Source organism: Myzus persicae, unplaced genomic scaffold (genome assembly GCF_001856785.1).
Source record: "Myzus persicae strain clone G006 unplaced genomic scaffold, MPER_G0061.0, whole genome shotgun sequence".
Classification (NCBI taxonomy): Eukaryota; Metazoa; Arthropoda; class Insecta; order Hemiptera; family Aphididae; genus Myzus; species Myzus persicae.
Window position 1 is genome coordinate 628,737 of NW_019100570.1, and position 26,006 is coordinate 654,742.

At 34.7% G+C, this 26,006-nt stretch overlaps 1 protein-coding gene across 3 annotated transcripts in view; it reads right to left on the minus strand.

Moving 5' to 3' along the window:
* Nucleotides 1-25,738, minus strand: part of LOC111033587 (calpain-1 catalytic subunit-like) — a 91,709-nt gene extending 65,971 nt beyond the window's left edge. Inside the window, exons 1-2 of one of the 3 annotated variants that reach the window (XM_022314394.1) lie at nucleotides 25,353-25,738; nucleotides 18,169-18,341 (exon numbers count right to left, since the gene is read on the minus strand). In XM_022314394.1, the coding sequence (XP_022170086.1) occupies nucleotides 18,169-18,328 (160 nt within the window). In that variant the 5' untranslated portion in view covers nucleotides 18,329-18,341; nucleotides 25,353-25,738. Of the gene's footprint in view, nucleotides 1-8,447; nucleotides 8,876-18,168; nucleotides 18,342-25,352 lie in introns of those variants that run through there. The other 2 variants (XM_022314401.1, XM_022314406.1) reach the window with 2 other exon arrangements.
* Between the last annotated feature and the right edge of the window lie 268 nt (nucleotides 25,739-26,006).

The window sequence follows — 26,006 nt, forward strand, 5'->3', positions numbered from 1 at the left end:
TACGTGTGGTTGGAAACTTGTAGGTAACTATGTGAAAACGTACAAAAATCAATTATACATCAAGGAAGTGACTAGTGAGTAGTTAAAATTTGTGGAAAATTTCAAAAATGCACCAGATAAGTATAAATTAAAAACTAACTAGTATTAGTATTATTATTAGTAGTCCAACTCGACGAAGATATCCCTTTGTCATATCTATTATAGGCGCCATAAGTGTACACATACCTTTCTTTTTTTTTTCCCCCTTTTGAAACCGGGAACGGGTGGAAACTGTTTAGCACAATACTGCCACCCGAACCCAAGTGTACACATACCTACCGGAGGCGCACTGCACTTTATGGGGAATAGCAAATATCGTTTTTTTTCCAATCTTAACCATCCCCCGTTGAATAAGATACCTGGACACGAGCATAGTTTTGCGCTATGCACTGATGAGAGACAGAGTCAGTGAAATGCGGAACTTAACGTAATGCTCGTCATTTTTCGACTGAATGATGTGGCAACTGATACCTATTATTAAAGAAAACATAACAATATTGTACCTCTAATAGGTCCACATTCAAAGGTTACGATGTGCGTAGATAATATTATAAAAATATTATTCTTAAATATTTTCGCCGCACTTAAAACATTATCGTCAATACATAGGTACACGAATGTTTATTTAAAAGGTTCGCGATTGGGTTTTAAGAGGACGGCGTGCAGTCTACACGATCGCAATACTTCGCTGCAGATCGATCATTGTTCATTAATCTCACGTGGGAAGTAATTTTAATAGAACTGACGGATCTTAAATATATTTTAATACGTATTTATTATTCTAATTTTTATGAAGTATATATATATAACCACCAGTTCTAGCCCCGGAGGTTATATTTTATGTCTACAGTAAAAGAGACATTATAATAATACAGTTATGCCAAATACAATTCGTATTTAGATATACTATGGCGACCTGCAACTTGCAAGTGAGGAGGGGTGAAAATCAAAAACCATAATTGATATGAAATACTCTCTTACAGACCGTTTCGGGTTACAAAATATGTGGTCTCACGGTGGTCCACACGACAACAGCAGCGCGGGGAGAGGTTTTTAAAGAAAAAAACATGAATTGTAGATACTTTTCTCTGAGACAACGTCGTAAGCCTTCTTTTTATTATTACATTAAGAGTCGTGATTATTATTATGATGTGCTGCTATATAAAATTAACGCAAACTCGACAAACACATTTCCAGCGGTCAAAGTATCATCTTGGAATACCATAACCACTAAAGTAACCGCCATAAATGTAATACTTATCCATGATGTATTATTTTATTACATATACTATTTTTAGGGTATGCATTTTTAAAGCTTTATTCTGAATATTTGCATATTTTTTTTACCAAATACATTGTTATAGTTTGGCTTCTACATTTTTTGCTGAATGTTAACATTTTTTTTTTTAACACCGAAATATCCATTAAACCACACACTGTCCCAATAATAGTTTATTATGAGTGATGAACGTGTTTTATTTCCATAAAAGTTTTTACCGCTGCACTCGTGATTCGCGAGACACCAAGACGGTACAAAACATGCCGGAGTAGTGTCCTCTCAAGTGTTCAGAGATACCTACATATATTTTTACTCTCGTATATCGTACTATATACGTACACGATGTTGTACAATCGGCGATGGCGTTTCCGCTCAACCGGCTCCGGCAGTCGGGCGGCATACCCATCGCGTACCTAAAATATACACGTAACATACATACAAACCTATTATAGACGTGTGCAGCAGTATAACAGTATACCTACGATCGTTTAACCGACAAACTGCAGCTATATACAGCGTTGTCGGGAAACAACAATAATCGTAAAATATAAGCGTAATTATTAGTAATTACCGCGGACGCAGAGTAACAGTTTCTTTATGAGAAGAGTACTATATTATGTGCAATGCGACGCGCGCGGTCCACGACGGCCGACCGGGCGAATGTATGGCGAGAATATGACGCAAACTCGCACGTCGGTCTCATACATTAAACGATATAACAATAAACTATACGATTATTATGACGGGAATAATATTGTAAGATTGTACATGGGAAATATGTGGCGCCGCAAATCCGGTTGGAGAAAATCATCACCATAGCTGGTACCTATAATATACAAGTGATAATCATACTATAAGTAATATAATTATTAAAAACAGTTTTTGCATCGGATAGAGTCAGAGTGAACCGAACAATTTATAATATAGTATTACATTTAGCATATAATATATTATTTGGGATTTAAAATTTAAAAAAATATACTTAAATCGTTTAATAGAAATAATAACTAAATAAATTAAATTTATTCGAAATACATTTCTTTTTTTAAACACAACAAGTAAGCTCATAATTGTGACTAAATGACCTAGAGGTGGTTTTTGTGGTGGCTATGGGAGTGTTCACCTCACCCGTCAGGACTTTGTTACTACTTTTAAGTTTTAATATGTAAATATTCAAATGCCACCAATTACTCAAATAGATAATCACTCTGCTGGACAGTATTATAGGTGTCGAATATTTCTCGTCATTTAGTAGGTCATTGTAATGGATGTGTTGAATTTGAAATTAATAATAAATCATTGGATACGATAAAAAAAAAACCATTCTGAGCTAAGACGGTCTAACTTTTTAGAAACTAATGTTACCAAACAAGTATTTTAGTAATATTATTAAAAATTAACAAGTTTTTTTTTTTTTTGAAATACTCGTATATTTTGATAAGCAATACTGAACAAAAATATACGCAGCATTGTAAATCAATAGGTACATTCAGCTCTCGGCTCAAAATCTAAAAATGATAGTTCATGACGATGATTACATAACACAGTTAATATTACAAAAGTTATAAATGACGTATTAATAATTGTAAAAAGGTATAAGTACGCATGGATAGTCTTTGGCAAGAAAAAACAATTTTTTTTATTTAACCATGATAATAAATTCAACTCCCAGCCATACGAGTCACGCATCATATACAGCTCTATTGATATGCATTTTCGGACGATGACTTGAAAACGATTTGATCCAAGACTGACTGACCGAAATAACCCGTTGGTGCGAGTGAGTTCAATACGTGGACCGTGGTCGAAGTGACCATCTTCTATATCACATCGATGTACGTTACCCACGAGCGGGTTACCGTGATATTATTTTCTTCGTTCGTCTGTCTTATTGGAAAACTGTAATGTCACAGGACTGTTTTCCACGTCCGCTACACCGCTAGACCGTTCGATTGTCAAAGTATATTTTCCTTTATTCGACTGACCAATGGAAAATATTATTGAAATGTTTACGGTATATGTTCGCAGTCGGTGGCGATAATCTCCGGTTAGTCTATGCCAGTGTCTGGATTCAAGGGCGGCAAATGTGATCGAGACACTGACCTTAATTTTATCACGATATTACGTTGCCGCGGATTGGAATACTGCAGATTAAGTTCAGAAATTCATAGTGGCACATTTTTATTAATCAGGTAGCCGAAATGGTTTTTTTCTAATGTTACTATCTTTATTAAAATTCACGGGGAAACTATTATAGTGGTCAACAGTTTTAAGTGTTAATTACAACTAAAACATGTGTGTTTTTGTTTAACAATACTTTTACTTAAAATGTATGTATGTAGGTAAAAGGAATGTTTATGTTGAAGTTATACTCGCTACTTGTACACACGGTATTATATTATGTGTAAAAACCTGAATTAGTCGTTGCAGTTACACAGTTTAACATGCAACAATGTACAATTGTATGATAATTATTTGTTAATTAAATTTAAAAAATTTAAAATAAATATGTGTCCATAATAACTAGGTATGTGTGGATATAATTTGATATTTTTTGAGTTTTTTAAATTCAAGGACAGAGACACTCTACAATGTCGTCGTAAATAATGATTTATAATATAAAATTGATATAATTATCTATTGTTTCTAATTTTATTGTAGTTATGAAATTGAAAAGTTTTGAAAACATACTATAATTATATTAATAAAGAACATTGGAACCAAAAAAACGGGAGAGTCGAAATCGGTTAGGTTAGTTAACGGTGAAATCTATTATTGATTCGTCGTTAATAATAAATGTCATGTATTTATAAAACGCACAATAAATGTGCATTAATAATGTTTGGAAATATAACAAAATATATTCCTTACATAATGCATGTAAAGTTCCGATCTCTGATTATCTATCCATTATTATTATTACTATTTTTTTTTAGGTGTTTAAGGGGGGGGGGGTGAAGGGTCTCGGGAGTGGAAAAAACGCATATATTATATTATTAGCTACCAGGCGTACATCTCGACCCGGGGTAGTTGAGAAAAATAGCAATTAGCAAGCTTCAACTGCAGTGTTGGCGTGTCGGTATAACAATAATAATAATAATAGTATGCCGATAAAAAAAATCGAAACTGCGGCTATTTATAGGTATAAGTATTAGCCATTAAGTATATATTACGAACGGTGGCCGTGATAAGATCTCAAACGACTGTGAATTTTGCCGCAACTGTTCTAATATGAGTTGTGACGCATACTCTGGTCTTGGTGGTATACTTTGCTATATTTTATGTTGAAACAGAGTGTCTAGTAAAGAGAGATGACCCAACCAACTGTTTGAAATTATATTTTAAGTTAAACTCAGATCAACTCTCGTTACTTATTAATTAGTAAGGAGCCTATAAGACGGTGCTCGGTTTCAACATATCTCATGTGGATCGTACAAAATTAGTGACCCCAATTATACCATATTTGCAGACAGAAAAAAAATTAATAATCAGAGTAGTATAATGACGAATGGAATTCTCAGCTTTTGCTGAAAAATAAAATACTCATTATTATGTTTACTTAGTATAAAAACAAAATTAGTATTATTATACAGGTATATTATCAAATGTCTGAATTATGATTTGTTTAGATGATAGTTAAGTTAGAAAGTAAAAAAGAAAACTAAAAATTGCAATGTAACTCTACCAAGTTTATTGAATTCTATAATTAAAATTGAAAAAAATGTTTTAAAAAAAAAATAATAATATTGTAACCTTTTCCTTTTATTTTCCATTATAAAGCGAAACAAATACTCAGTACGTTAATAGAACACCAATACTCGTTATTCTGTGCAAAACATTAAACGTCACCTTGAGTCTTTGAAACGTACGAAACCACCCGAACTACTCTTTTTTAAATATAACCGATTCGACTAAACACTTATTATATTAGGATTATGGCTTACAAATAATTTATTGTACGATTGCCGTGGTCGATAAAATGTTTATTATGTTGAGAAAAAGTGACGAGTGACAAATATACAAAATATTTCACTTCAATTTCAAGCAGATTTCAGTTTTTAAATCAAGAAACTATCGTCTAAAAATGTTGACTGTCATTACAACGACGAGGTGTCGCATCCCCACTTCTCCTCAGCACTGCTAAACATGATTATCTCAGTACAGTAAGACCTCCCTATTTACCGGAATCACTTAGTACCAAATGATTTATCCGTTATAAAGTGGTTTCCGTTGTAGGGAGACCAAAATATACGGAGATATAATCAGTACTTAGTATTTTTCCCACATAAACGTCATCCCCAAATTTAATCACTAACACATCTTCGAACATACCTATGGCCGACTGCGTACCCACAAGGCCATAAATGGACGGACAGAGCTCAAATATTATAATATCAAATATTATGTACGGAGAAGAATACTAAAGGAACTTACAAAATATCAAAAAAAGAGGTTCCGCCGAATCATTTAAAATGTCCTTACGGATCTATTTCACCGGACACCCTGTACATTGATAGTCCACGCGGATGGACGTATAAACGAAACAGCTCGCGACGAGGGGACGGACCGGAATATTATTATTATTTAATCCGTACCGGACTAGAAACGCGCCGCGTCGATTGCGATCACCGGTGGTTTTCAAATTTAATACAACCCGACGGTCCGTACGAGCGGCGTGTCCGGTTCTCCAGAGATTGTGCAGTCTAAATCGAACTCGATTTATTATTATTTATTTATACTCCGCGGCCGGCGCACGCACGCCACAATATTATTATAACGTCGGCAGCCTCCACTATAGACATATATTGTACGTAACATATATAATATTTTTTTATATTTATATAGGTATACGTGAGTGTGTAATATCGACGGCCGCGATGGACGGTGGTTATTACATTTTCGGAGATGGCTGTGCACGGGTATTATTATGCCGGCCGACTGCTGAAGGTTTATTACAATGTTATATTTTTTTTTTTACTAACAAAAAGTCCACAGCGGGAAGACCATTTCGGGGATTGGACACTGCGACAGATCACTACGAAAAATATACGGAAAATTTGAGAGTGCACAGGTAGTTATAATAGTGATATAAATTATGATGGCCTTGCGATAATTATGATTTTCAAAAATCAAAACTACCCCGTTATTGAAGTACACCATATTAATATTTAACAATAATAATATTATTATCTCCTGTTTTATCTATTTGTTAAGTTATTTTTTTTTATAAAGAAACTGCGTATTTGTTATTAATTTCTTATAATATTTTTATAATTTACTCACTTTATTTCATAATGTTTTCGACATTCAGTTTTACTGAAAATAGTATTTTGTGACGATGGATAGTATCCTACTGGCAGATTATACTCAGGGTATATGTAGGGGGAAGGTCTTGTTGGCCGGGTTAATGAAAATTGTGTACATTATGCGAGGTTCTTGAATTTGTTTTTAGCATAATCTTTTATGACAGTTTGACAGTTGCAACTTGTATTATTGTATGGACTTTATTGTTTATGGATACTGTACAAAACTGAGGCCTGACCGAGAGAACCACCCATCGCCTCTTAAATTTGCCACTGAATTACTGAAACAGCGTACAACGCGCTTCGTGATTATTAGCAACCGCTAGTGTCGTGTTGTTATGATGATAATAATAATATTAATATTATTATCATCGTATACTCTCAGACGTGTTAATGGTTCGTGATGTTATTCCAAGGCTGCCGCGATTTAATAACGGAATTGGCCCGTGTACTATAACATTTATATTTATTATATATTATATTATTATTACGTATATAAATATCAGCTGTGGTTTCTACATACCAAAAAACGACTCGCTGGAGGGCTGCTGCTGTTGCTCGTGCGCTTAGGATTCTACACTGGGACGGCCGTCACTGAATATATATCATACTATCGGGATAAATGTCAAAAGATCACGTTCGGTAAAAGACCACCGCAGGGCACTACTCGAGCTGCTGCTGCAGATGTAGTCATTTCATATCGAAATCGTTTCGTGTGTATTAAAATACAACATTATATTTTATATTTATAATATTGTATATTATATATATATATATGCAGTACGCACTCGTAAATTATTATTAAGTTTGCGAATTTTATACCAAAAGTATCATACGTCAAATCATATTTATCTATAAACAGTAATAATATTGTGATCTTATGTTGATTTGAAAGTTCAACGTACTTTTAAATTTCAAAACATTTACCTACCTAGTAATAATAAAGGTGCATCAAACGCCAAACGGTAATACGGTTTAGTGTACAATAGAGTGTTACATAAATTACAGTTTCTTAAATAATCGATTTAAAACCAAATTCGGGGGCGTTGGTTGCCAAAGACTGAAGACATAGTCATTTAAAATTAAAACGCGTGCAATAAACGTTTATTAAGTATAATATTCCAATTAAAATGTACGTGCCGCGTGGAAATAAAATATTTTAAAAATAAAATATATTTATACAACGTACCTATTATACCTATGCTTACGCGGTGTTTCAGGTTTTTCAACGTTTAGTTAGAGACCGGGTTTAGAGCAGTTAATAAAAAAATTTTATCAGTCACCATCGCATATCAGTTTTTCAACTCAAATATATTTGCTAATTGCTATACATAATAAAACGAAAAATTTTTTCAGATGAACACCTTATTAATTCAGAGAGTTGGTCGTTATAAAATATAGTACAAATGTATATTATTTAATTAAAGAAAGAAAACCTTATGGTACCGTGGTGGGTTCATGGAACTCTTTGAACTAGCATATAATAAAGTAATAAACATTAAACGTACATGATTGACCTAATCATATTATGAAAAGTTTAAATACATACATACGTATATACATATATGAGTGTGTGATTTATTATTTTCAAACTTTAATTCGATTTATTATTGCAATGAATTGTAAATGAAAAATTCGTATCAATTTTCAATCATAAGATTACAACACAATATTATAATGTATCTATATATTCTGATATCAGGGCGACGATCTATCGATCTATATAATCATCGATGTACACAATATTGTTATAATACCATTCTTATTCTATAGAAGCATAATATTTTTGTCATATCTGTTGTATATATAGTGTAGTCGTAGTATACCGCATAGCAATGATTCGTTTCCTTTCGCATGCCCGGACGGCGGTGCTCCGTTCGTCTCACTGTCGCTTTTTATTTCCGATCTCCTCGTCCTGCTCGTCGCCCGTGTCGTTGCAGTCCACTGGACGATGCTCGGGCGGCGCAACATAATATTATTATCCTACATATTATTATTATGATATACAGTAACATTATAAGACGTTCGCGAGCACATAATATTATAACAGTGCACCTTACCTACCGGCTACGACACAACCTCGCCGAACCGAGAGACCGATGTGATACGAAGAACATAATATTATACACGCGATCTTATCACGGGGTGCCTACGCCGATGTTACAATGATCCGACGACGATATATCTCCAGGGCTTGTCGTTGCGGATAATAATATATCGCCCATGTGAGCCCGTTTTTTTTTTTTTTTTTTTTTTAATCAACGACACAAAAAACTCGCGCACACACGCGGTATATAAATGTATAATAATAATAATAATATGGCGAACGGTGCGGTAACACAACTCGCGCGATCGTATCGGACGTTATTGCGATCGGGGCACGCCACACGCATAATATACGGCCCGAGCGTATATATTTTTATACATTATTATATATTATTATGCGCGGCGATTGCGCAATGAACGCTCGCGCGCGCGTTCGGCCTGAGTCGTATTCGTATAATATGTGTATGTCTATACCGGCAACCTCGTTAAGTCGTAGGTACGCATAATCGCGTGTTAATGTGGCTCGTGAGACTAAATAAACTCAAAGGTAATTGTTTTTGGATTTAGGTTGAGACTCGGAAAACACACACACACACACACACACACACACACACACACACACACAACTCGAACGCGAGCATTACTATTCTCAGCAGTCGGCGTATACCTGAGAGCGTACATCGTTATTCGACATACACACAACAATAATATTATACATTATCATTATTAAAACATGTACAGGGCGACATTTGTGCGAGTAGTTCATACGTTATTCTAAAACTCTGTACGAGCCAATAGTATAATGTCCCTTAAATACATTTAAACGATTTATTGAAAATTCTAGTTCCATATTCTAAATATAATGTTATCCCTAATATGCACACAGCCATGATGCAATGAAATAGTGTAGTGTGCCCCGGAAAAAAGCAAAATGTACACAAAACATTTCTATAAAAGCTTTTTAAAAGCAATTTATTCATTTATAAGATTAAGTTGTATACATAGCTCACGGCTATTCATATTAATCACACTATGCACCAATATAATCATAATTCATCTATAAAAGCTAATATTTATCTTCAAGTATTCTAAATTGATTCACAATGTAGAATTGTGTAAAGCGTTCACCGCTAGAGGATATTATTCATTCAAACATTTCTTAGTTTAAACTGTGTTGTTCCTTGTATTATAGATAGCTGAATTATTGAGTAAATGTGTAATGTAGGTATGTAACTAAAGAGTTTAAAAATCGTATCGATAGAAGTTGTGTACGTACCTACTCGTGTAATAACTTAAACTATTGTCAATTATATATAATTTTCTAATTTGTTTTAAACTCTTGTTTCTTATCTTATTTTTACACCATCGACAGTATTACGTAAACAGTAATACAACAGTAATTGATGTCTTGATTGATATAGCGAAACGATAATTTAACATTAATTACTATTTTGGCAGTTTAGAATTATTATAGTAATTACAGTAAAATACAAGTTGTTTTTTAATTATAGGTATCGAAAGTACTAACGAATTAATATTTTGCATAGGAGCGTGTAAAACTTTATACCTTACAAGTTAACTAAATTGTGAATACAGACATAATGTAGTCGATGTGTCAAAAGTCTGCATCATAGCGTAAGTCTTTTTTTAAAAGGAAGAGACATATTTTCAAGACGTTGCAGGATTTGTCGATTATATAGCTATAATTTGCAGGGTGGTATTAAGATTCAAATGGGATTGCAATGAGTGGCAATACCAGGCTGCAAATTTTGTCCTAGAAATAGAGCAAAAATACATTTGATCGTAAAGTTAGATGTTTATAGATGAAATAGTTCATCCACTAAAGTACTGCAAATGAGTGTATATTAATATATTTAAGCATAAGATAGGTACCATTTGAAATAACTGGGGCATAAACATTCCAATCGAAAAGGATACACATGAGAGTTTTTTCAGTATTATTCCAAGAATTTAAGCCAAAAAAATAGTTTTTCGACAAATCAATTTATCATTGTAAGATCAATGGGTTGTCGTTGTGATTCAGAGCCCATAACATAATATAAAAACAATAAATCCTGCAGTAACTTGCAGAACATTTTCATATATTATGTACAGGTATCAATATTGTTAAACTTTAAGTAACTTTGTACATTAATATTATAAACTCATAAAATAAATCAGGGTAGACGGTAGAATAATTATTGTATTACATATAGATAGGCTTTATATTAAACCGATCATTAACTGTTGCTGTTCTTATTTTAATATATAGGTATCCAACAGGGTGTATATACATATAGGTACAATGGTACATGCATGTAATAGGTATATATTATACTTTTATGCATTTAAATTGTCACAAATCAAATAAATTGAGTTATAAATGGTAGATCAATAATAAACCAACGGAAATCGAGTGCACTTACCAACAATTATAGGTACTTCATTGTGATTTCGTACACGTATTCTCTGCTGGTTACTGGAATTAACGTTTGCGACGATAAAGTGTAGTTTATAAACTACGAAAAAAGGCATTAATAAAGATATATATAGGTACCTATATGTGTTTAGTATAATGAGTTTTCAAGTCATGAATCTCAAAAAGAAACCGGTCGGGACGATTGTTTAATCGAGTTTGCACCTCGTTCGGGATGGTCATAATAAACGTCACATTCAATCAAGTCGCCGTGGGCGTGAGGAAACAATTCTTATATTATAGTACAATGGTATTACTGCTCGACAAAACTGCACGTAGGAGTGATGTGATAATCGCTTGACGAACTCCTCGTGTACCTGCATATCTATATAATACATTATTATTATTATTATTGTTATGTGTATTATACAATAAACGAACAACACGGTGAATCGTCTGTGCTAAAATTATGTTCCCCTGCGCACGGGCAGAAGCGAATACCTATAATATGTGTAAAATAAATGTTTAAGTGCTGAATTGCGCACGCAAAAACGCCTGTATACCTAACGTTTACTACCTAGGTATAATACCCATACGTATTATCACACGACAAGCGTAGTCGTTGTTGTATATACGCATAATACATAATATACACTATAAATACTATACGGGGTAGCGCCATTTGGCCAGAGTAGCGTCCAGTCTTCGCACGAGTGATGGACAGCTCCCGCCCACCTTGTATACAAGGTATATAGTGTTATACGTTATAACGTAGACGACGGAGTCTGTGTATTCTTATTAGAATACCCATGAATGTGTGCAAGTGTGTAAGTGTGTGTGTGTGTGTGTGTGTGTTTGAGAGGTGAGGTGTTCGTGGTACTTACTGATGATGATGATGAGGTTGAGTGGGAACAAAAAAAAAACAAAGCAAATAATGCAAAATTGCGCATGAAAAATCTGACGCTCATCAAATAACCCTGGGCGCCCTCTCAGACGATAAACGACACAACGGGAACGGATGAACGGGGAGCAGTGAGAACGCGTGGGCGACGGTGGGCTTTCACTCTTAGTGCATTTTTTCCCTACCCAAGGCCATCACGGCAGGACAAACTTTCGATTGGATCCGTCGGCGAACGCCTAGGAGGGGAAAAAAAACTCTATTGTTTATCAATAGCGGATAACAATGTGTTTAAGAAACGGTTCGAGTTCATTTTAGAGGCGTCAGGGCTTTGTAAAATAAAGTAGATAATGAACTATAGTGGGGAACTGTGGCAAGTATAAATTCGTATATATATTGGTAAGTATAAAAGTATTGATAATAAGTAATAACGATGCCGTGTAAAAACGATATTTATATTATTATTCAAACAATGACACTCTTGGGCAATAAACAATAGAAAACGTTCTAGAAAGAGTTCTAGGAATGTCTGAGTTAAAAAAAGAAAATAAACACGAAAATGAGTAATACAAGTTTTAGCGATCGACTCAAATATGCGTGTCATAACTCGTAAATGAGAACAACACAATTGACAATATTAGGAAAAAATAAATAAAATCATCAACAATTCAAACAAAACATTGATTTCATAAGAAAAAAAATTTTCAATACTATAGATACTTTACATAGTTACTACTACTTACCAGCACGTAACAATACTATATCCAAACAAAATTTATAGCTAGCCTACTATAGAAAGTGATAGTAATAGGTAATTATTATTGAACTATATGTCTTATTTATAATGTACTCATGACTTCAGTTGCATTAAAAAATCAGGATGTCAGAATAGCTTGTGCTGTAATGATAATAAGTCCAAGAGTACAAGCAATTTAAAAAATCTCCTTATACTTGAGAATCGGTTAACACAAAAATATGTTAATATAATAATCTTTGCAGTTTATAGGTCTTTGCTGTGGGACCTATATATTACCTTTACAAGTATGATACATTAATAAACTGAAATAGTATAATGTTTGTTTTGTATTTTGCGGCATGTGCTCGGAAAACTTGGCGGCGAGTAATAAAAAAAAAAAAACAATAAAGACGGTTTAAATTCGCCTCCGGCCTCTCTTCTACGACGATGACGTATAGAGTACAAACAAAAAAACTGATGTGCTTCGTTCGACTGGAAATGAAACCGGTCTAGTGGCGCGGAGAAGAACTTTTAGCTATAGGTTAAAAACAATCGCATTATGTATACCTACGTTCTTCTCTGACTACGACTATTACTGAAGAAACAGAATTTATAACGTCCCGTGCAGATCACACGAGTTGTTTTCGTGCAGCGTCCGAAATTCGTCGAGATAAGAAACAAAAAAACCACACCACCACGTGTTGATCGCACGATAATAATTATTAAAAATGAGTAAGTGCGATATGTGAAAAGCACGCGTACCCATCTCCGTCGTGTTTTATAACTCAGAAAACCCGTAAAAATAATCGTCATCGTCGTCGACCGTATCACCATAATAGTATCATCCGCTGGTCATCAACTACACATATACACATAATATTACGCTGGATGCTGTATAATATATTATTATTTATTATTTAAGTCGCTGCACGCAGTGCTCCGAGATAACACGGCTGCTGCGGAGGTACGATGAAGGGTAATAATAATCCAGTTTGGTCGACGCTGGGACCGGATTCCCGGGTAATTGCCGATTAACGGTCCACGGCCGTCGTAATTAAAATCGCCGGCAAAATTAGACGGCTAAACGCGTATAGTATTAAATACGCGCGCGAGCGCGGCGGCACGCACACATTACATATTATTATTATTATGCATACGGTCGAGATGAATATAAATATTAATAACAATAATATGATGTTTGGACAAGTGCGTTGCTCTCGATAATAATATTGTTGTTATCGTATATACATACAACTGCAGTCGTGCGATTCATATAACTTGGACGGAAAAAAATCGGAAATTTAAGAGGGAGCAAATAGGAAAAAAAATATCTATACGGACTCGGCGTCATTCGCCACCGAGTCGGCTGATTACGTCGTATAGATATAGGTATATTATATAGCAATAATATAACACGCGGCGGCGTGTAAAAGCCGTCGCCGCCGCCGCTAATGAAGAGCGGATTCTTCTGCGGCCGTCGAGCTTTGGTCAGCGTGCGGCGATTCTCGGTACACAAATAGGAAAAAAACGGACGTCGTTGGGTAGAAAGAAAGACGGAGAGAGTGAGAGAGAGAAAAAGAGAGAGAGAGACTGGCAGAAAATGTGTACAAAATAAATACCGCGCGGCAGCAGCACTCTGAGCAGCACATTCTGAGGTAAACGGGGCTAATTAATTGAACGCACGTTTTCATCAATGCGGTCGTACACACACGTACACACATATCATTATGTGTACGGAAAAATAGACTTACACGTCGTCGTAGTATAGTCGTCTATAGGTAATTGAACCGAAAGCAGCTCGTTTACCGTTTGATCGCGGAGACGAAGTTGACGACGGACGGTTCGACTGTCGGAGAAAACGAGCGCGAAAATTTTAGGATCTTGCCGCTACGGGCTATAATAATATTATACCGCTGTCGATAGAACTCAAAATTATTATTCTTGTTAGTTTAATCGCACACCACGTGTGACAGTGTCAAGCCGCGTTATTACGATTCAAAAAGAAAATTGACTACATCATCACTCGTATATAAAGTAAATTTGATTAAAAATATTGGAAATGACGAAAAGAAAAACCGATAATATAAAATAGGCAAAGGGTTTCCAGTGAGCGCATTGTCTACTCTGTTGCTTAGACAATAATATAATCATTGATAAAAATGTATTGAAAATAATTAAAGTTACAGCAATTCTTTAAACAAAATAACATGTTAACCATTTGAAAATGTAGTATTATGAATAATAATAAATAATAATATTTTTTTTGATTATTTTAATATCTCGAAATTTTTATTAAGTTGAATTTTTTTTATTTCCCCCTTTAACTTCTATAGTTGCCGAGAGTCGATTTTATTTGCATTTATATTGGTTTCGACGCCTACACGTCTGCACGATAATCCGAATGTCGGCACGATAATTCGTAGGTCCGAGTGTGTACACTTTACGCGTTCAGCGTATGTACTGTATGAGCAGTCATTGTAAATATGAATGGTTAATCAAAGCTCAAATAAGTACACAAAAAAAATTTTAAATCTTCTTATTTGACAACTTCTGAGTTTATCGCGGAGTATAATTATTATAAAATGTTATAATAGTATTTTCATAGTTATTAATTTTCATAGTTATTAATTTTTTTTTTTTTTTTTTTATAAGTTTATGATGCTCGCAACTTTTTATGTTATAATACAGGAATAATATACAATATCAACACGTTTTTATGGATCCATAATATAATAATATGCAAAATTATGCAAAAATAAATTGTATTGAGTATTATGTAGAATTTACATTCTACACGCGTTATGAAACCAATAGATTTTTAATCAGAATTGTTCCAATTCCAAGTAAATTACATAAATATATTGCAAACGCATATTATGATTCCAGGCCCTGGTTACTACAGTATAATAATATAATATATGTACGCCGAAACGTATGCAACGTCCACAGTTCGCTTAACGAACTCGACCAGCACAGTCGCTCGGGGCTCGTGTCCTTACCTATAGGTATAACAGTCTTGTACTAAACATATCTTATATTATAATATTATTGTGTACTCGAGCTCGAGATCTGTGGTGGTACCTCGCCCGGCCCGGCACCTATCAAGTGCGTCGTCGGTCACGTGGCCGGGATAATAATTAATATTGTATCGACATTGTGCGTGCGAGCGGTCGCGCGGGTGGTCGTCCTCCGCTCGACATAATTTTAAATTAATAATATCATATCTATTATAGTAGGTATACTTATATATAAACAGGTACATAATGATATTATACCACAGGTCGGCGTTGCGAGATAACGTGTCGTGTACTTGGGCGAGCGGATTACGATTTTCGAATGGAAACCGATTTCGATTAAGATACGAAGCCGAAGACGACGAAGTCGCACTCTCCGCGGTAGCACGCGTGTAAGTACATCACATAAAAGGTTATCTGGTGCCTGCAACAGAGCGGCTCGACTCGAAATATTATAATAATGTATTTTAAACACTGCTGCAGCGTCATGCTCTTCCGCCTCTCGCAGTCCCGCGGTTAAAAAAGTAATATTGACGAGACTCGGCACGCCAGGTACGATATTATAGGTACCTATACCCGTAATACGTATATTATGCACCTATCTATATAATATAATGTAAATTATAGGTGTGGAGGTATTATATTGCTGTGCAATTCGTCTAGTGCGTACGCTAGCAGTAGGTATTTACTGCACTATAATATAATTGTATACGTATACCCACAATAACATTATGGCCGGAGTGCGTTTTTTATTATCACTAAACAGTGATTTTCTAAACGTTTGTGCAATGACTTACAATGATTATGCAATGTAAAAAAAAATATTCAGTGGACTTTTTTTTTACCTACACAGTCGCTCGTATGGTTTAGGTCAGCCCCCGCGATATTTACAAAATCGCGGTCATCCGCAGCACTCGACTATCATCGCGGTATTTCGTAATTTTACATCGCGTGACGGCTATAACACAATATTATGCTACTGAAGAAGTGCAGAGGGAACGCGGGAGTATGATGATCATAATATTATTATGATTATTTTCTGATTACGATGTTTGAAGTCGTGTATTATTTTTTTTCTTTCTCGGAAATGCAGATGTAATATTCTGCAAAATCCAATTTATACCTATAGGTAAGGCACGCCTGCACCGCGGTTTTGGTTTAATTTCCGAGCTTTCACCGTTATCTAAAGAACTGCGGCGGCGGCGACGACGACGATTTGCATATTATACCGGACGTGGCTCCTCGACGGCGACTCCTCCGACTAGACGTCATCGTCGTCGTCGTCGTAGTATTATAATATACATAGTAATTAAATTTTAAGGTCGTCCTCGGGACATCCATTCATGAACAGCAAGAGAATAAATAATAATAATGAAAAAAATCGAACCACGACGAGTCCACGGGAGTCGTGACATTGCGGAGGAGTAGCCGCGTGGAGCTGTAAGACGGCGCGGAAAAATAGAAAACACACGGTCGTAATACGAAATAACCGCTGACGGGCAGATACACCACACATATAATAAAATAATGTAATATTTTATGCGCGAATCGAGTGTGTGTTGTGGTACCGGATGGCACGGCGGTCGAACCGCGGGAACGGTATATACCCGGAGGATTTAGGTATACTCCGTATCATAATAATATAATAATAAATGCGGAGAGGCGCCCGCGAGATCGTGATAAACACATCGGTTTAATGCTGTGTCGTATACATAAAACGGGCTCTCTGGCCCACAATTTTGTTTTATGATTTCGGACGCCGTCCGTGGACCAGCGCGAAATTCTCCTCTCTGCAGCTCTTACTCTCTCTCTCTCTCTCTCTCTCCCTGCGTAAATCATAAATCTCCGTAACCGGTCATTATTATTATTATCATTACACACTCCATTGCTATACATACGATAAAATATATTATAATATACCTATGATATAAAATACGCGTACTATTGTATTTTTAGGTTAGATCAACCGTGAGCGCGCGTGCACAAAAGGGGTCATCGAGATGTTACGCACCGGCACCGCGTTTACAAACATACGCTCGTCGTGTTTTGCAGGTAACCCATAAACTGTATTACAAACGCCGTAACTATATGGGTACAATGTGGTCGGCAAACGACGTTTTTTTATGATATATCCCTTTTTTGTTCGATCTAACTATACTTATTACAATAGGTACGCGTATATAACTTCCTACCCACCAGAAAACCATATTTAGAATGCGCGGTAATCCAAACGGTCTTCACTTCCACCCAGAAACTATTATAATTTAACCTTTAAGGTATAATATGACGTGATCGAACCTCGGCACCTTAACACATTTTTAAATAATTTTCCCGTATTATACCAACTTTTTTAATGAAAAAACCCACTATCCAATAATTATATAATTATAATATGCTTATTACAGTAGTCGTGTCCAATGCACGCTCTGACACTCACCTTTGACGTGTCCGTTCAAGCCGTTTTTGTTGCCGTTGGCGTAGAGGTGACGGGCAGGGTAGGGATGTCGGTGGTCCGACGGCTGCGACGACGAGTGATTGTGGCACATGAGCCGCACGCAACTGTCCCAACACCCGCCATGCTCGGCCTCTACACTCATCTCATTTTCATTCCTGAAAAACACAACAAGTTATCAGTTACGCACATTCATAAATACATAATAATATATATATAAAAATAATTTTATGAAAAAGTGCGTAAACTGCTGAAATATAATTTGTATCAACGGTCAGGTTAGTTTGTGATTGTTTTCAGTTTTCACTGGGCACACGTGGGACAGTGGGAGTAGGTGGGGCCCATATAATCGGATATAGTTTTTGGTTTGGTTCAATCTCCTTTCGTGTGTTACACGGGTATCTCACTGCCTCCTATGAATGCTTTTACAAGAGTATTAAATAGGATAATTTGAAGGCTTCAAAGGAATAGAAGAAATTGACCGTAATTTGAAGGTAACAGTATCGGAATAGTTTTCAGCTATACCTATAGAATTAATGTATGTAAGATCGAATAATGGAAGTGAGACAATGCTAAAACTGCGTTTATAGCAAAACAAAGGAAAAGTAAAAAATTAGATAAATTGGCAGAAAATATCAAGTCGTACAAGATTAATAAAGCGGTTTTATGTCGTATAACAAAAGATACGATAAGTTGAAAAAAATTAGTAACGCATTACTGCAAATTAATAAAAAAAAAAAATAATAATAATTGGAAATCGACTATGGGACATTTTTTTTCTTAAGACTGCGCCGGTATAACTCGAAGATACCGTTACTAAAACCTTCAAATGTTATTTAACATTGGTGCCCGGTGGATTGTTCGAAAAACAACGGGGTACACTACAGAATTGAAAACAGTTTTATTTTATTAAAAGCGTCTACAGTAATGAACTATGCGCTACGCGAGCTAGTTCGACAAACCCAAGCAGCTAACATAACCTTAGATAGAACCTAACCCTAGATAGAAGTAATCGATAACGGTTGTATTAGTCTTGTTTATATTCAATTAGAAGATGCCGTTACAATATACTGTACCTATATATTGATTAAGATATAGAAAATGTGCTCAAGTTATAGTATCAATTACGCACATTAAGTACTGTATGGAATGCAACGTGTGCACGTAATGTAGTTATCATGACGAAAATCGGTGAAAAAAATAATATGACCAAAATAATTTAACATTTAAATCCTATAAAACATATAGATGTTTTCAAATATAAATCGATGGGGAATTGATATACTAATTATCATCGAATGGTGCCTATGTTGAGTACTTATATTAGATATTTATGTATTAGTAAATATAACATACGCAAGAAATAAAATGAATAAATTAAGCTGAGAAAAATAACGGGAATATATATATAACATATGAAAACCAATTAACAAAACACATCGTCAGTGATTTAAAAAATATATAATATAATATTATGTATGGACCACTTTTACGTAACAACTAACAAGCAGATCAAATATACGTTTACACACGGACAATTTAAACGCTCGCTGCTCAACGCCTTACCAATGTTTTATTAACACATAATAAATAAATCGTCAGTGGTTAGTGTTATAATTTATAGATGTATAGATTGCTAACGAATTCAACAGCTGTAGAACATAAAACCGATACAAACACATATTTAACGAACTAAGGATGTAAAGGTAGGTATATAGGTATAGTATAGGTAGACATAGTGCTGAGTGAAACGCTTAAAAACATTACTAAGAAATAATAATTAATATACGACATTGTACGTATTATTATATCGGTAGTTGCAGTTAGGCGAAAAAAATAACTGACGGCTCAAGTGTACTACAAAAATATAATATAATATAATATACGACTAAGACTTTATAAACAATATATTTTATAATATTATTACATTTAATTAATAATACATATATAAATACGGATTTAAGGTTTGGAAATTATTTTTGTTGCATTTACATGTTATTTCTTTTGTCTTATTGGATTAAGCGACGGGCAAGGTATAAAATATCTATTTCATTACAATTTCATGACAAATACTTAGAAATAACAAACGTTTTTCGTTGATATTTATTCATATTTCGTGTTTTTTTTTTTTTTTTGATTTTTTATTAGTATCCACATGCTTTTTAATTTTACGATTTTTCGATAGTAATTGACAAAAAGTGTTGACCCGTATTTAAATATTTATGTTTTCCAATCGAAGAATACAATATTAATTTGTTGCCTTTTGAATGTTTGTATTTTTGCTAAGCATTGTTAGCGAACAAATCAATTGTTAGTACTTTTTAGAACTGTTCCAATTCCGGGCAGACCGATAGAAATAAACGTAAATATAATCGACCATAGATACAACAGAATATAACTCATATATAGATAGTGGATACCAATACGAACAAGACGTAAAAACAATCATAATGTTCAAATATAATAACACATAATAACTGCATGTATGTATAGTGGCACCCATACGGTATATTATTATTATTATTCGTGTGCCCGCTGAAACACGTGAACCTGTTGATAATTTACGATCCATTATATGAACGCAATATATTAGCGGGTACCAGCAGCGTTGCCTGCAACATGTGAAAATATGCAAAGTGAAATGTATTCCATATTTAGTCTTGTAGTAGTAACAACGCGAAACAAATTTGTACTTGACGCTGTAGCAATGCTCCTGCAGCAAAGGTCACAAAACCAATATATGGACTAATTGCAAACTCTCCCTCCCCACCCACCGAGTTGAATGAGTTCAATTAATTGCCGTACATTAATAAGGAAAGGTGGTGCTCTCATAATTTATCTCCCGATCGCATTCAGACTATTCATTAGCGATGCCCACCCGATGACTAATGATCAAAAAATAAAACCTATTGTGATTTCATCTTTGAGGCAAAAATATACTACGCACGTATTATAGTCGTTTGTTTGGTTTAGAAAATGTGTGTTCACATTAAGCTGCAGTATGACTTTGAAATTCGTTACTGTTTCTAATCTATAATGATAATAAGAAATAAAAAACTAAAATAAACTCAAGGTTTAACAAAAAAAAAAAATCAATTTTACTGGGTATTATTGATAATATTATTGAAATGTCACATATTATTACTCTATTATATATAAAATATACATATATTGACAGAATATACATCATATCACATTTTTTTTTTAAAACAATTAAATTCAAGTTTATTAGTAATCAAACATTACATGGACATGGACATGGCTTATATTTTTACAACTATTCCGAAGGCTCGTCATAGTTTCTTCATATTATAGTATTAAAAATCGAGGATATCAAAATTAACGTTTTTTTAATGTAGATAACGAAACCATTTTTTTTTTAATTTTAAAATACAGAATATGCCACATTTTCAAGGAGTCTTTTACAAAATAATCATGCAATCACAATCGACAAAAATAATGTAGCGAGACCAACAACGTAATAAAACTACAGAAAGTACAAAATACAAATTCAAAAAACGTGGATGAGGCACGTTTTTTTGGCTTGTCTACGCATTACGCATACTTTATAAAAAAGAAATACTTTACAAATTTACATTTTAAAATTCATTAAATAGTACAATTCTTCTCGTGGCCTCTACAAAGCAAATTTTAATCTTTTTACTTCATTGTCTACAATATTACCTATGTTTTACATTAAATTATGCATAGCATAGTGTTTTGAAGTCTGTAAGGTCATACATGACTCGGGAAAAAAACAAAACATCACAACTAATGTACAATATATAAGTTATAATATAGTGGGACATAAATAAGCTACTTGTTCAAAGATTTTTATCATTTATCTTGTATACAAATAAGTAATAAAAACCACCCACGAATATAAAAACTCTAAAATCATTCTGGTGACATAATATCATTACGTCCAACTCCCAAGCGATGATCTTGCTGTATAAGATTACCAATATAAATACAAAAATACAGAAAGTAATTTACTAGTCGAGATACAATACGCTTATTTATGTAGAAATAAAAACGAAATTTAAGACGATCGACGTTTTAAAAACACTAAAAACCACAAAACGCGTTCAGTTCTTTTTTTTATTCTCAGGTAGTGAGCTTTATTTAGTTTGAATGATCTTAAAAGAGATGATATAAATTTTACGAGTCGAATTTCGAATACCTAAATCAAGAATATTTTTAAATATAAATTTGGAAAGTAGGTTAATAAAATATTAGGCATGTGCTGGACTGCTGGGCGACGATAAAATTGTAAACTTAATAAACATGCACAGATAAAATAATATTGTATTCATGAATCACACAATATAAAACGGTGAAATGTCGAGAAGACGAATGACTGACGACGAGTGAGCTGGCATTATTATTATTTTTTATTATTATTAGATACTTACTATTATTATAATATACATGAAAGTAAAAAAGCTTTGTGAATTTCAGACGATCTTTATTGTAGGTGTGTATATTCGACGTGTCCTCATCAAGACATTGTCCTCGATCTGTATACACTCAATACAGTCGTAGTGATGAAATAATAGCGGTACTTATGCTTGTACCGAAACGGAAAACCAAAAAAAAAACTGATAGCGAAGAACTCGATAAGTAAAAATCAAACAGGAAACTACTGTTCAAACATAATGTTATATTATATATTACCACTGAGTACACAATATATATATTATATACATAGTACATTATATACTCAATAATATTATTTTGTCTGGCGTAATTGCCATTGCCCGTTGATGCTATTATAGGTGTATATTGTGTATATATAGTATTAGCTGATATTCGAAAGCGTTTACGGTTGGAAGGGTACGCAGTGAGACGTGTGTGCGAAGGGTAGAACAGAAAAAAACCCAAAAACAGTACAAACAACAACTACGCGACGTTATTGTTATTGCATAGAGAAGGGGCGAAGACTAGTAAAAAAAATGTTTTTCGTAAAAAAAAAAAAACTGTGGCACGCACGACTGCGATACCGGAAGTGACGGAGCGTCCCTGTAGTACGCGAGACGTGCGGTGGCCACAGCAGCTGACTGGGGCACCAGCTACCTCTATGTGTAATAATTTATTGTTACTGTCGTCCGACGTCAGTCTGGTTAGGAGAAGCGCGTGCCGGCAGGTGTCGAGCGTATAGTACAACATATTATATTCACTATTATAACAATATTATATTGTCACATAATATTACATAAATATTATAACGTATTTGTACTGCAGTCCTTCGTATTTCGACTTTTACCAACCCCGAAAAAAAGAATCGAGTCAACCACATAGTAAGAAACAAAAATACTCACTTCATTTTTTTCTGAATGAAAATATGAATTCACCAAATGGTATTTCACTTTATCTTTACAGATACTTAGATAGACAAAAACCACAATTTAGATATTTTTCACAATATCGTCACAATATTTTATTTTATGTACATAACACCTGATATTACTACAATATAGCTCACACCCATTCGTCCGTCGTCTTTAGATCGATTTAATAATATTTTTTACTCCCAGGAACCACGAGTGGATCTATTCGTTCACAGATCGATGGCGATATTACTCTCAATTACACAAAAAAAACTTGAAAAATAGTGTCTTCAGATAATTACCATGGTAACCAACGTTGGTGTTTATTTGTAAGTTTAAAAAAAAACACTTGTTGTCGTCGAGGAAGCATCCTGAACATGATTCGTATTCAAAGGAAGTAAAAGATAGGTGAAATTCATAAATATTTTTAGTAATGTCATTATGATAAGTTATACACTTTCAGTGCTCAAAAGCAAAAAAATTAAGAGAATTGGCCAGCGATCGGCCTATGTAGGGGGCTCTGATTTACAGCAAAAGCTGAGTCTATTATAAAGTACGTTCACATGCAACCTAATGTGTGTAAAAGTTCATTTTGTAAAGTCAAAACATTTTTCAATGTGTAATTTCCAAGTAAACCTCCAATAATTATATTGGAAGATTACTTCGGTGTACACTTTACATTTAGTGTGATTGTGTATTTTATGCTCTCGAATCGTGCCATAATAACGTGGTAACTGGTCACATATAACCATACTAAGGGGCCTCCTCATGTAGTACTGAAAGTATAATATTATAACAACGATATAAAAATGAACGAATAGGTAAATAAATAGTAGTGGACTGAACCAGTTTTTTTTATTTTTTCCCTCGGGCGCGCCTTATGGGATCCAGTGCCGTCTCCTCCACGGTGCATACTTGAACACGCCCTCGAGAAATTTCGACGTCCAAAATGAAACAGACCACACTCGGCCGTTCGGGGTAAATTCAGAGGTAAGCATGCGTACTGCTCGAACAGGGGTGACGGAGGGTCTACGAATGAAAAAGACGTGAACACGAACTAGACCGCGTGTGCCAATGCACCAGTTAGATTATAACAATATAAATGAAAAAAAAAATAAGTTAAAAAGTGATAGTATTAGTCAGAACTTATTTATTATCCAATATTGAGCGTGTTGTTTGAGACTACTGCAAATAATTATTTGTAAAAAACTAAAATCAACTTATAGTCGAGAATCGTGTAGTCTTTGCTTCAGACCCTTCATTGCCAATCGTCCCTTGTATTCGCCAACCGGTATTGAATACGACGTAGTTTACTTTAAGTAGATATTTAACTCGTTTGACAGACTGGGAAAATCCGTCAATAGTCTGTGTGGGCTCCGTTGTAGACTTTAAATGGAAAAATGTGGATGCCCGTTGGCCGGAAAAAAATATCCGAAACATCCCGGGAGTGCAGTTATAACACATATTTTTTTTATCAATAAGTACTACTAATAACTACTTATACCACCATGCCTATTAAACTTGGCAGAGAAATATCTAAAGAAAATCTATTTTTATTTAAATATATTGTATTTATTGAATTATGTAGTATGCATAATTATAATGGAAAGTGTTCTAAATATTGTGCAAAAACATCAATAATGCAATAGTATGATCATCAATCACAGAAACATCAAAGGCTCGTAGTATTAAAACGTGCAGCTTGCTATTTTTTCGCCAAATTAATAAAAATATGCAAATGCATGCGATCACGTGCCGTCGTGTAACACGATAATAATAACATAATATAGTTCGGCGTGTGTTGTGATACAATAAATAATAATGTGTGTAGCCACTCACTCTTTGCCCGTGTTCTCTGCCAGCCGTGCCGACGGACTAACGGATGAAGAGCGACGCGACAATATTATTATTGTTGCTATTATACACCGCGCACTCGGATCTTCGTGATCTTCGCAAATCGGACGTCCGTATCGTGCGCGAACACAGACACTTCCGGGTACGACTGCGAAAACGAAAATGTTGTTATTATGTATTCACGTAGACACTCTCTATCAGACGCGGTGGGTATTTTTTAAGCACGCGTGTGCTGAAAAAAATAGTTCTAAATCTTAAAATCGTATCGATTTCCGATCGTTTTTGTTCTGTTACATCGACTGCGGGCGAAGGAGACGACGACGCACGTTACGTTAGCAGTCGCGAGGCGCACCGACTGGTCGGCAATTTGAGAGTCACACGTGACTGCTGGTGAACAGCCGCCGTCGCCACCACCGCCGCCGCCGCCGCTGGTAGTGCCCCGCCGCCGCCGTCGCCTCAGTTCTGTAGAAGTACGATTTATTATTACTATATAATATTATTATTACGAGCTCGACGCGTTGTTCCGTTCTGCGGCGGACACGGCGCCATCTGACGACAACCGATTAATATTATTATAATATAAAAATATATAATGTACTATAATTAATAATTATAGGTGGATACAATATTGTTAATGTT